The following is a 13,683-nucleotide window of genomic DNA, read 5'->3' on the forward strand; positions in this document are numbered from 1 at the left end:
TGATCGAAATGTCCTGTGGTCTGTGTAAAGTCACAAGGGCTAAATTTGAATTAATCATAATGAAGTACAATGCATAATTTCGACAACGTTAAATGTCATTAAGTCTGTCTTCGGACCACGCCCACAACGGTGGCATTTGCGCACCCATTTCGAGGCAATTAGATAACTAAGTTTTGTGACTTAAAAACAAGCAATATTAAATTAGGCACGTATTCAATTAAATTATTCATTATAAATGAAAAGATATTACCTTCCCAGTATTTCTATGATGGATTCGAACTAAATATAATTAACAATGCATGATTACATTTCACTTCTACGATTCAATTCGATTGTGTACTGTAGTAACGGTGTACCAACTACATTGCAGATTTTTACAAAGTAAACTGCTCCTTTAAGTTGCACATTTCTACATCTTTCCCCTATAAACGGGTATGCTTGACTACCCACCCGAACGCTTTCTTTACAAGTTAGAAGGATAGCCATTTTTCTTTCGACCCCATATTTTTGTTAATGTTTTTGTTCAACAACCAGATTCTGTGTATTCATAAACTAAAGGGTTTTTCAATAAGGACGGGTCGATTTTGACATGAAATAAAAAAGGCTGTATGTGAGATATTAACGAATTTTTTTTTAATTTTGAAAGAGCTATATATGCCATTATGTGTGGAATATCATATCGTTCAAATGTCCGCCGCGGCTTCTGACAGTGGCACGAATTCGAGTGGTCCAATTTTCAATGACTCTACCGCATAGATCCGGCTGAATTTGACTTTAAGGGCATCGGTAGATTGTGGCTTATTGGCATAGACCTGCGACTTAAGAAAACCCCACAAAAAAAAGTCTAACGGTGTTAAGTCGCAGGATCTGGGTGGCCAATTCACGTCACCTCTTCGAGAGATAACCATACCCTCAAAGCGTTCATGCAGAAGATCCATCGTGGCGTCCGCTGTGTGGCTTGTAGCGCCATCCTACTGGAACCACATGTCGTCTAAGTGTAGATCGTTCAATTGAGGCCAAAAAAAATCGGCGATCATCCTTCTGTACCGTTCGCCTGTGACGGTGATGGCTTCACCAACATCGTTTTCAAAAAAGTACGGACCAATGACGCCGCCGGCCCAAAATCCGCACCACACGGTAAGTTTTTGTGGATGCATGGCTACTTGGTGAACTTCGTGTGGGTTGGTGTCGTCCCATATACGGCAATTCTGCTTGTTCACATAGCCATTCATCCAGAAATGCGCCTCATCGGAAAAAATGATTTTTCTGCCAAAGTTGGGGTCCTCTGCCACTCGCTGCGAAGCCCATTCGGCAAACAAACGGCGTTGCCTGTGGTCAGTAACTTTGAGCTCCTGGGTGAGTTGGATCTTGTACGGGTGCAGGCCTAAGTCCTGACGCAAAATGCGCCACGTTGAAGTCAGTGAAAGGCCGAGTTGTTGTGAACGACGAGGAATCGACTGCCTCGGGTTCTCCTGCACACTATCACGTACAGCAGCGATATTTTCGACGGATCTAGCGGTCTTTGCACGTACGGGTGTTGGTAGATTGTTGACTGAACCGGTCGCCTCGAATTTGGCCACCAAACGTTGGAGAGTCGACTTTGAAGGACCACCCCGTCTGCCATAAAATGGGCGCAATGCACGTAACGTTTGCACAAACGAACACTCATTTTGGTAATACAGTTTTAACATTTGGACGTGCTGCTCAACCGTGTAACTTGCCATGGTGATTTGGCATTACCAACTGAATAAAAAAACATAGGTTAGAAAGACGCCGTTAAAACAACATGGCCGCCACATGTTGCCAACATCGACCCGTCCCTGAAAAACCCTTTACATGCATTAAAAGCTTGTTACTAAAGTTCGTTCACCAAACAGAAAATAAGTTAAGCCAACTCCTACAAAATTTGGGCAATGTAAGCAGTTTTCAAACCACAAATTATAAAAGCGGAAAAAATTTGAAAACATCAAACTGAAATGTCACTTGCTGTTGTATTTTGTAGCAGTTACTAAGTTACGGTAGAGTTAGTAACGTGATAAATAATTTTGAATTTGAATTACATAAAAATATACGTCGTTGTCAATTCTGTTAATTTGTGCGATAACATTTCCTGTTGAACCACCGCAGTGTATTATTCGAACCTCGGAGGCAACTGCACCGGGTAGGAGCAGTGGAACCCCGGACACAACATTTGGCGACCGTGACAGGACACTGCGCTGGTGAATTCGGAGTCTTCGCACTTCAGAGGCCGTTTGCAGATACGTTTGTTGTTCATTTTCTTTGAGAGATTGTTGTAGATAACATCTAAAAAGGAATGGAACAGAAATTGAAACAACGTAAACTAATGCGGGTACTGTTTACGAATTGCACCAATGAGCTGTATCGTCTAATTCTTGAGAAGAAACCAGTAAATGAAATAAAAGTCAGTTGGAGTCTTCTGCAAGAACCTTATGAGGATTTAAAGCTAGTGGAACAACAAGTGTACGAGTTTATGATAGATGACGCTTCGATGTCAGAGGCGGAAATCATTCAGGAGTTGGAAGGAGCGAAAGTCTACAAGAAGAAATACATAGAACTCCGTCAACATGTAGATGCTATCGAAGAACATAGTAGCAACAGAAGTTCTCATCAAAATCGACGTAGATTTAAGCTTCCTAGAATCGAATTTAGGAAATTTGATGGCACTGTGAAGGATTGGTTGCCTTTCTGGTCACAGTTTACGAAGGTGCATGATGATCCAAGTTTGGATGATGTTGATAAGTTCGAATATTTACGGCTTGCCACCAATTCGAATAGCCGAGTACGGATGCTTGTTGAAAGCTATCCGGCAACTTCGCAAAATTATACGAAGATAGTAAAGGCATTGAAGGCGCGTTATGGTAGGGAAGATCTACAGATTGAAGTTCAGATCAGAGAACTCCTCAGAATTATCATAAATAATGCGTCATCTTCAAGTTCAAAACCAGATATCGCTAGTCTTTATGATCAGCTTGAAACACCTATTAGAGCTTTAGACTCATTAGGCATAACCTCTGAGAAATGGGGGGCTATGCTGTTTCCGATGATAGAGTCTTGCATTCCCGAAGAACTTCTAAGGGTGTGGCATCGGTCTTCATGTGCTTACGGCAGCGACATTGCTGAGAGTGATCTCGAAGGGATGCAGGGTGCTGATGAAACGTTCAGTAAGCGTCTCTCAGGTTTGATGAAATTCCTACGATCGGAAGTCGAGCATGAGCAGCATATATCGTTGGCAGTTGAACGTTTAGGTTTGCAAGAAGCAAAGGAGAAAAAGAAGCATGTGTCTGATAAAGGGACTGCAGAGAAAATACCAACGGCGGTAGGGCTAGTTAATTGTGATGTGAGCAGTTGCATTTTCTGTGAGAAGTCGCACGAGAGTTCAAATTGTTTTAAAGCTCAACAGTGGTCGTTGGAGAAGAAAAACAAGATCGTGAGCAACAAAAAAGCTTGCTTCAAGTGCCTGAGAGTAGGACATGCAGCAAGCAAATGCAAGATTCCTGTTAAGTGCATGGTCTGTGGTAAGCCACATGTCGTTCTCATGTGTTCGATGTTGCCAATTCATCAAAATAAGATTGAGGAAAAATCAAAGGAAACTCTGAGAGAAATCCATACCGAGGCAAATACCCAGATCAACAGCACTAGGGCTCATGTATTTCTCCAGACCCTAAAAGTTTCTTTGAACGGACCAGCAGGCAGCAAATCAGTACGTGTTCTATTGGATTCTGGGTCACACTACACATACATTCTTCAGTCGACAGCGAAGAACCTAGGTTATACATCGAAACGTTCGGAGAAAATTATTCATAGTTTGTTCGGTGGGAGTAAGGTATTGAACGAACATCATTGCTACATGGTTGAAGCTCGTCATCGTGATTATGTATGTTCTTTCGAAGCCTTGTCGCAAGAAACGATTTGTAACAGCATTCCTCCAGTGTTTGATGGTCCCTGGACGGAGGAGCTACGTACACTAAACATTGAAAGATCCGATTTGGGAGATCCTGCACCTGTAGAACTGTTAATAGGTATTGATCTTGTCGGCAAACTTTTCACTGGCAGAAGAAAGGTGTTGTCTTCTGGTTTAGTTGCGAGCGAGACCTTTTTTGGGTGGACTCTTATGGGGAAGATTCCATGTGAACCTGAGAACTCTACAGTACTGTCAGCAGTGTCAATGTTAGTTAATGACTCTAACCTACAGCAACTTTGGCAGTTAGAGACTCTGGGAATCACAGATCCTATTGAAAAGAAAGCTCAAGACGTGATGGTTAGCGAAGCACGAGAACTTTTTTTGAGCACAACAAAGGTGGATGAAGAAAATCGATATGTTGTGCGGTTGCCTTGGTTATCGGAACATTCTCCGCTTCCAAGTAATTTTGGTGTAGCGAAGAAGAGACTCGAGAGTACTCTACAAAAATTGGATCGTCAGAATCTACGAGTAGATTATAACAAAGTTTTTCAAGAGTGGTTGGATGAGGGAATCATCGAGCAAGTACACAAACAGGAGAAATCTGATTTTGTACATTATATACCCCATCGACCAGTGATCAAGAGCGCGTCAGTTACAACGAAAATTCGGCCGGTGTTTGATGCGTCAGCGCGTGAAAAGTTGAGTCCATCGCTCAATGACTGTGTACAGAAAGGAGCCAATTTAATCGAGTTAATACCGAATATTTTATTGGGATTTAGGAAACAACGTTTTGGAGTTACTAATGATATTAAGAAGGCGTTTGTTCAGATAAGTATAGATGACCGCGATCGTGATGTTCTACGTTTTTTATGGGTGGACTCTGAAGGAAGAGAAATCATCTATCGGCATCGACGAGTCGTCTTTGGTCTGAGTTGTAGTCCTTTCCTCTTAGGAGCGACGATCGAATTACATCTTCAGAAAGCGAAGGGACATAATCATTTGATCTCCTCCGAAAATTTGGCCAAGCTTGCAACGAGTTTCTACGTAGATAACTGCGTTACGAGCCTATCAGAGGAGAATGAACTTAAATCTTTTATATCCGAGTCAACGGCAGTGATGAACCTCGGAAAATTTGAATTGAGAGGGTGGGAGTATACTGGGCAAGAAGGAAGCCAGTTGACTCCAATTTTAGGCCTCGTTTGGGATAAGTTTGCTGACACTCTGAGTGTAGCGAGTGATGTCATCAAGGATTGTGAGCTGGTTCATTCACGTCCAGTGTCAAAAAGAACCATGCTATCCATTGCGCAGAAGATATTCGATCCCGTGGGTTTTACATGCCCGGCTACTTTATTGCCTAAGCTATTACTAAGGAAGACGTGGGAACAAAAAGTGTCTTGGGATGAGAAAGTAACAGAAGAGATTTCTTCGGATTTTCAACGGTGGTTGGAAGAAGTTCATCTTCTGGCGCAAATTAAGATCCCTCGTTGGATACATTTTTCTATCCGTGATTCCAACGAGTTGACTATGCATGTATTCTGTGATGCAAGCCAGAACGCCTACGCAGCTGTGGTGTTTTTAAGAGGCATCTTCCAAGGAAAAGTTTTCATTCGATTATTAGCTGCAAAAAGTCGAATTGCTCCTTTGAAGAAAGCAACGATACCCAGACTAGAACTCCTGGCAGCCCTAATAGGAGCTCGGTTGTCCAAGTCAGTTCTTAGTGGTTTGGCAGAGGAAATTAAAACTCATTTCTGGAGTGATTCCACTACGGTTCTGTCGTGGATTAAACGACGAGAACAATGGAGTATCTTCGTAGCAAATAGAGTTAACGAGATTTGTTCTCTATCATCGCCTACGGAATGGAGTCATGTGACAGGTTCGAAAAATCCAGCTGATTTACCATCTCGAGGCGTGCTACCCTCCAAGTTGCTTGAATCTCGCTGGTGGGAGGGACCAAATTGGTTGTACGAGTCTCCAGAAAAATGGCCGATTTCTTCGGAGCAGTGTGATGAGAATGAGATAAACGGAGAACGGATAGCGAGATGTGCAACTTGTTTGAATATACATTCAGATTCAATCGAGACTTGGCATTTAGACCATTTCTCGAAGTTTAGCAAGATGTTGCGCATGATGGGGTGGATTTTAAGATTCCTGCACAACTGCAGAGCTAGACAGAAGTACGATGGAGAACTGACTTCGGTGGAACTGAAGAAGGCGGAGAACTTGATTTTCAAGTTTGTACAATTGGATGCTTTCACAGGAGACGAACGGAAGCGTTTAGCCACGCTATCGTCTTTCGTTGACGAGGATGGTTTAATACGAGTGGAAACTAAGATTTTGAAAAGAGAGGATTCGAATGAGTTTCGACGTCCCATACTCTTGCCCGCCAGACATCCAGTAGTATCAGCAGTAGTGTATGATGCTCACGTTAAAGCATGCCACATCAGAACGCAAGGCTTGTTGGCCATTCTACGAGAACGCTTCTGGATTTTAGGTGGTCGCCGATCAATTTCTGTCATAATCAGGAAGTGTAGTATCTGCAGAAGACATTTGAGTAAGCCCATGGTCACTGAAGATCCCGCGCTACCCAACAATCGTGTTCGGGACGCAGCAGCTTTTGAGATTGTTGGAATTGATTTTGCGGGGCCTTTGGTGTTAAAAAATGAAGAAATGGTGTGGATATGTGTTTTCACTTGTGCAATTTACCGGGCTGTACATTTAGAGCTCTGCACATCTCTGTCCACACCTAACTTTTTCAAGGCTCTACGTAGATTTATATCTCGACGTGGGAGACCAAAGACGATTTACACAGACAATGGGACGAATTTTGTTGGTGCTGCAAATATTTTAAATACAGTTGACTGGAACGCAATAGTAAGAGAGACATCGTGCGAACGGTTAGAATGGCGTTTCAACCCACCAGCAGCACCTTGGTGGGGAGGATTCTGTGAGCGGATGGTGGGAATGATAAAACAACTACTACGAAGAGTATTGGGTCGAGCTTCTTTGAATTATGAAGATTTGATGACAATTCTTTGCGACTGTGAAGCAGTCATTAACTCTCGGCCTATCAGTTTTCTCTCATCCAGTTCTCAAGAGTTGATGGCACTTTGTCCAGTGATGTATCTACGAGAACTGCCATCCACAAGTGTTGTAGATTGCGATGTCGTCGACAGGCAGTCATTAACAAAGAAATTACAACGTCTCCAGGTCCTGAGAGATTCTTTGAGAGAGCGTTTTCGGAGCGAATATCTTGGTCAGCTTGCAATTCTTCAGAGCAGACGAACTAGTAAGTCAATTTGCGTTGGAGAAGTTGTTTTAGTGGGAGACAACGATACAAAGCGTCTCAACTGGCCAATGGGAATAATCAAAGAAGTATTTCCTGCGTCAGATGGACAAATACGGGTTGTACGGGTGAAGACTAGCAGGGGTATTTTGATGCGTCCAATTCAAAGAATTTATCGGTTGGAGTGTTCAGAAGAAACATCTGAAGATGTTGTACGGGAGCCAACAAATCATGGATCGAGGTCTCCAGAGGTGAATACGTCGTTACCTGATAATAGTGATAGTCGAGTTCGCGTTTCACGAGTTGGGCGTACAATTAAGCGTCCGAAACGTTATTTATAATAGTGCAGTGAAATAATTATTGTATTGAGTCAGGTTATATTCCTACCTCAAGGTGGGAGAATGTTGTATTTTGTAGCAGTTACTAAGTTACGGTAGAGTTAGTAACGTGATAAATAATTTTGAATTTGAATTACATAAAAATATACGTCGTTGTCAATTCTGTTAATTTGTGCGATAACATTTCCTGTTGAACCACCGCAGTGTATTATTCGAACCTCGGAGGCAACTGCACCGGGTAGGAGCAGTGGAACCCCGGACACACAGAACTGAATAGGAAGTTATAAAGTCTTAAATGCATCGATAATGCTGGCATATATCAAGGAAATGTCAAAGGTATCTTCTATATTTTGGTGCATTCATTCAAACTTTAAAACAATGCTGCGATTAAAAAGTGGAACAGATTTGGAAGCATACCCTAAATTACGCGCGTTTGTGAAAGCTTCAACCAAAGGATGGGTACAAAAGCCAAAGAAATGTTCTGCATTTACAGAAAGCGACCTAAGAGGATTTTTTATTTCATCCAGATGACAGTTTCAAAAGTCATACTTGAAGTTTCGTTACTTAGCAACTTTAAAGCACGTGTGTTTTAAAGGCCCTTTTTCGCACGCATTTGAGTGTTTAAAACGGAGATTGTGATTCAGGTATAATAAATAGTTATTTATATAACAAGAGCGCGAAGTTCAATTTCGCGCATTGAGACTGAAGGTATTTTGACGAGGCGAAGCCGAGTCAAGATATCAGTCAAATGCGCGAAATAACTTCGCGCTAGCGTTATATACAATATTTTTTCTACAACTGAACCGATTGTTAATTAAATTGCTGTTTAAGCTCAACTTTGTCCCGTGCGCGAAATACTTTTTTTCACTGTTGACGATTTCGCGCACGTTGTCAAGAGCAACCTTACTTATTAATTAACCGTTTAAAAATCTAGTACTTCGCGTTTCGAAATCCGTCAGAAAATGACAGGTTTTTTTGACAGTTGTAGAAAAAATCCATTTCGAACTGCTACTGTAATATAACTGGATATCTTTTTGTTTTAGAAAATTCCATGGCATCGCAGATTATTGAAAAAGATGCGGGTTTTATTTTCCCAATTTTCCGTCTTTATATGAAAAAAATTGAAAACTAATACGGCGGTTTGGCGTAAAAAAATTTTTTCTACAAAAAACTAATACATTTTTGCTCTAAAATAATTTGGGGAGCCAATAATCGCATGTTATGAATTATACATTAAAATCCCTATGATGCGTTACGCAAGTCACCACCCTGTATACATAACTACTACAATAGTAAAATGAAAGCAAAATTATTTTTTTCACAGTGTATGTATGTTATTAAATATTACGAATGTTTGTTCTGTTATTTATTCGATTTGAAGGATTGTTCTTATATTGTACAGTACATTGTTAACGTTTCATCATGTTTTTTATATACCAAATCAATCGGAAGTTTATTTGTATTTCTTAGCAAATATATGTGTGTAGGTATTATAACGACTTTATTTCGTCAAAATTATATTTCTTCCCCACGAAAGAAGTAATTATGTATCAACGAAGTAGAGGTAGGTGGGTATAGGACGTGTTTTATTTGTGCCAATGAGACAATAACATCCCCTGTTGGATTAAAACAAAGAGAAACAGTATGCCAGTTATATTTTCAATAATTTAATTGGAAACACTGTTGGTATTCGCGGAACGCAGGACCGTTTAGTATTAATACGCGCAAATAATTTAAAATCTGAGCTCGTCTGCTGGTCGAATGCGACCGTCTGCCAATAAATGGTTCTTACAGATTAAATAAGTGCATCAAGAACTACATTTCAGCAAAAAAATGACACTGGTAACTAATGGGGAGTTGATGGGTGTTTTTTTGACATGTTCACGGCCGTCTGCTTCAAAGAGGTGACCACAAGACGCGGCAGACGCGTTGAATATATATTCAGCTTATATTTTCACTCATTTTCGCACGCATTTTAAATTGACAATTCAACTCGTGTATAAAAAATCGCATAAGCCGCAGTGAAATTGTCACTTTGACAGCGGCAAAAGTTACCTGCAACTTTTCCAGCGACAAATGCACTAGTGGTTTTTTCACTTATTCATTTTCGAACCAATAATCGCATTATCCTTACCCATATGATTAGTTTGACGTCTGTCAATAATTGATTAGTTTGGTGAATTTCTTGTTCGTTAAATTGTCCTGCCGAATTACACTCGAGGTTTGTATTTAAACCGAGTAAATTTGGGTTGTTGCAATTCAAATTTGTTTCCTTTTAGCAATTGAACTCGAAAAACTGTCAACCTAAAAATGCTCCACCTGCGGTGTCGCATTTTTATTAGTTGGCAGTTTTTCTCGTCTAATTGCTAGGCAACAGATTTTCATTACCTAAACAACCCAAATTTACTCGGTAAAATACAAACCTCTTGTGCAATTATAAGTGATAAAAATGAGGCAAAAATTAGTGAAAATTAAAAAAATTAAATTAAAATCACTACGTAACATGACCACATCCGAGAGGCAGACGGGCGGTTTTACATAGTCTGTGAATAGTTCAACCACCCTAAAGAGGCAAACCTTTGGTAACCGATGAGGTGGTATTTTTTACTGCCAGCTCTCGGTCTATAGTTCGAGTAGATCATGGTGTCGACCCAATCAATACGAAACATAATGGCCTCTTTGTTAACACACACAGTTCGGGGGTGAGCTCGACCTGGAGGTTGTTCCCAGGTAGGGCAATGAGCGACATAGACCGACGTTACTGATCTATTGGCCGAGGGTCCTAGTCAGAGGCCCAAGACGGGATGTGTATCCTAAATAATACAAGTGCGCGCGGCGTAACCCTTTCCCAAATAGGTATGAGCTCCATCTAACCCTTCTCCAACGACTCATTCAACCCCAATCGCCAACCAGAGTGTTCGGGGATTCAGGAGAGTCTAGCGCCAGCTGGGGGCCCACGCCCCCCCGATGAGTTACCTCATTAATTGACCATGACCCTTGAGCGCGGGAGACGACAAGTCAGACTGAATGCTAGCATGCCAACTCCTTATGCGTAGATTACAGAGGAACGTTTCTAATGAAAGGTGAGTTTACAGTAGATTTGTCGCATCTTAATAATGAGTTCTGATCAACAATTAGCTCCATTTAATTAGTGATTTCCCTTGTTGTTATATAAAAATACACCCCATTACAATAATATTAATTATAGCGACTACCGTTCTGGATCGAATATCTGGTTGAACATCTTTTCTGAGAATTGTATCTGAAGTACTTGACCAGGTTTAAAATGCGTTTCCTTCCATCTACGTAGCTCACTGGTGGAGCGTTGGGCTACATAGCCGAAGGTCGGATGTTCGAACCTGCGCTGAAGTAAAAATTTTGTGACAGAGACGGGAATTTCTTTACATCAGTTTGGAGAATTTTTCCGCCCACTCCGCGTAAGATAAATACTGGAGTAGTATAGTAGACCTTTTGCCTGGATACTCTGCACTGAATAGTCAGATGGCATAGTCCTCTGCTACTGTGCCCACTCTTTTACAAATTGTACATGAACACCTTTTCAGCGGCGGAATACATGTTGCTGTTTCGTTATCTGTACGAAGTACTCTGAACTATCACCAACTGGAGGAGTTAGGGCTCTCTCAAAACGAGCGTTTTTAATGGTCCACAGCCGGCTCTTCCACTTACAGCTGCAGCTATAAGCAACTCAAAACACCCAAAATCAGTACAGGGTGAGAGAAGCCTTCAAGGGACCATTTCGTAACCTGGTGCGTTTTTGCAAATTACACAAACATCTTGTAGAGGACAATCAGACGGCACACTACATACTTTCTGTCGCGCTCTAGTCCAACTGACACGATCCATGTTATAGGGCCCCTTCACGTGCATTCCCGGAACGACGCTCCGTAAGTTTTGGAGTGATGTCAATCCAAAACTGTGCGTGTAGTTCATCCTCGCGCCATGAATGATACGCGCCTGGCGTGGAGCGATGGAATCAAACATGTTTGAATTCCTGGCGTGGAGCGAGACCCTCCGCGCGCCGCGCGCCAAATGCGAGCGTGTAGTTTCGTTTCGCGCCTTCCCTTCGCGCCGTTAGAAGAGGATGCGCTGTTAAACATTGGAGAGGAAAAAGGAGAGACTACATTAGCAAAAGTCCTGTAGGTTTGTTTGTGTGCTGTGCGGTGTGACATTAATTGTGGTAATCCTCTGGATTGGTATTATTAATTTCTTGTAATAAAATCAAATCGCCAAATTTCTGTCTCTTCAAATACCATGGCTTGGACCTGTTCCTCCGCTTCTTGGGCTCTTCATTTACGTTATCCATCATATATTTGTGAAGAATTACAGCTGCAATTTATCTTTTTTTTTACCAAACTCATCTTGTTATCGACAGTACCACTCTGGAATGAATGAAATGGCGCGAACGTGTAGTTTATTCACTGCACAACGCGCCAGAAGTTGGCGCTCCACGCTTCGTTCCAAAACCGATGGCGCGTCGTTCCGGGAATGCACGTGAAGGGGCCCCATTAGGCGTATCCTGGCCGGACATTGTTACGATTAGAGCCTTCCTCTCGCTTCTTAGGTTCATCTCACGTGTCGGATGGCTTTAGTGACGTTGGGGGGTCGAATGACTCTAGTCGGGGAGGTGGTACAAAGGGTCCGAATTTGAGGCGTGCAGCCTCCCTCTATCGTAATCCAGAATCCAAAGGTGGAAAGTCTCGTAGGTTTGCCGCATCTTACCCAGGTGGTTTACTTGCTAAAACATGAACGATATTTTGACACTTGATTTGTGCGAATCATATAAATGACTGGTCTAACTTATTTTCCGTTTTTAAATTAATACAACCAGTTTCGAAATTTTCTCCTTCACCGAATTATCCATTGTTCAATCAAGAATGTCCCACGGTAGCAAGTTTTCCTGAAGTAAAGCTTGTTGCCTTTAATTAATTTATCTAATAAAAGCGAGGCTTATTATTGTATAATTTGTTTATCATTGTTTCCAGTGATTTTTTGTAGATAGGGAAAACTTTCCTATCACGTTTGGCAGTGTGATGATGTCACTATTATCATGATTAAGATGATTCAGCAAATTTTATAATTGCCCAACTTCAGTTACTGTGACGGGCAACAGTCAAGATCAATTATTCTATAAATAGCACCTGTTTGTGTTTATTGTAGATCGCCTTAGTTCCCTATTCTCCATTCAATAGTAGTTTGATTCTGAAAGGTGCGGGTCGTTCGTCTGGCGCTTTCCGAGGATCACCAACTAAAATGCCGATAGATTTTTACTATGCCCCGGGAAGCGGACCGTGTCGCTTTATCGAGTTGACCGCGAAAACGTTGGGTGTCAATTTGAATTACAAAGAGCTCGACCTGATGGTAAAAAAAGAACACTTAACTCCCGAATTTATTAAGGTATGTAGGTCAAAGTTCACTTTACTCGTCAATAGTTAATTCATCGCCGGCATTTAAAAAAAACGTTCACAACTTTAGTTGAAATTCCAAAATTATTTTCAGATCAATCCCCAACACTGCATTCCAACAATTGTTGATAACGGATTTGCCCTCTGGGAAAGTCCAGTAATTGCCACCTATCTTGTAGAAGCTTACGGAAAGACCGACTCTTTGTATCCAAAGGACCCCAAAAAGAAAGCAGCAGTCGATCAACGTCTGTATTTCAACAACGGCGTCCTCTACCAACGCCTCGCCGATTATTACGTAAGTACCTTCTCTCCTACAGCCAGTTTTCCTAACGGCAACCTTTCAGTATCCCATAATCTGGGGTAACGCAACACCCGATCCTCAAAAGTACAAGAAAGTCGAAGAGGCTCTGCAATTTTTGGACACATTTTTGGGCGCCGACGAGTACGTCGCCGGTGATTCCTTAACGCTCGCCGACTTCGCCATAGCCACGACCTTGTCAACTTTTGACGTCGCCAAACTCGATCGTTCCGCTTACAAGAACGTCTCGAGATGGTACAAGATGCTTCAGACGTCCGTACCGGCGTTCGAAGAAATAAACGGCCTCGAGAAGCTCACGAAAATGTTCGACGCCATCGCTAAGAAAGCTAAATCATAAGTCGAATCTGTGTGAAGGGTTTTGAAGCGTTTGTTTGTAAATAAATTTGTTCACTCATGGC

At 41.7% G+C, this 13,683-nt stretch overlaps 2 protein-coding genes across 2 annotated transcripts; both read left to right on the forward strand.

Moving 5' to 3' along the window:
• The first annotated feature begins 2,314 nt into the window (after positions 1-2,314).
• On the forward strand, positions 2,315-7,546 carry LOC116176124. The gene has a single exon (XM_031494598.1). The coding sequence runs from the start codon at positions 2,315-2,317 to the stop codon at positions 7,544-7,546; it is 5,232 nt and encodes a 1,743-aa protein (XP_031350458.1).
• A 5,144-nt stretch (positions 7,547-12,690) lies between these two features.
• Positions 12,691-13,683, forward strand: LOC116177271 (glutathione S-transferase D1-like). The gene is made up of 3 exons (XM_031496202.1): positions 12,691-12,958; positions 13,061-13,261; positions 13,311-13,683. The coding sequence occupies exons 1-3, from the start codon at positions 12,815-12,817 to the stop codon at positions 13,620-13,622; spliced, it is 657 nt and encodes a 218-aa protein (XP_031352062.1). The 5' UTR covers positions 12,691-12,814; the 3' UTR covers positions 13,623-13,683.

Source organism: Photinus pyralis, unplaced genomic scaffold, assembly GCF_008802855.1.
Source record: "Photinus pyralis isolate 1611_PpyrPB1 unplaced genomic scaffold, Ppyr1.3 Ppyr1.4_LG7, whole genome shotgun sequence".
In the NCBI taxonomy this organism is placed as follows: domain Eukaryota; kingdom Metazoa; phylum Arthropoda; class Insecta; order Coleoptera; family Lampyridae; genus Photinus; species Photinus pyralis.

Coding starts and splice junctions, on each gene's coding strand:
- LOC116176124 (XM_031494598.1), top strand. CDS start 2,315: ATGGAACAGAAATTGAAACAACGTAAACTAATGCGGGTACTGTTTACG.
- LOC116177271 (XM_031496202.1), top strand. CDS start 12,815: ATGCCGATAGATTTTTACTATGCCCCGGGAAGCGGACCGTGTCGCTTT. Junction 12,959..13,060: donor TAACTCCCGAATTTATTAAG/GTATGTAGGTCA, acceptor AATTATTTTCAG/ATCAATCCCCAACACTGCAT. Junction 13,262..13,310: donor AACGCCTCGCCGATTATTAC/GTAAGTACCTTC, acceptor GCAACCTTTCAG/TATCCCATAATCTGGGGTAA.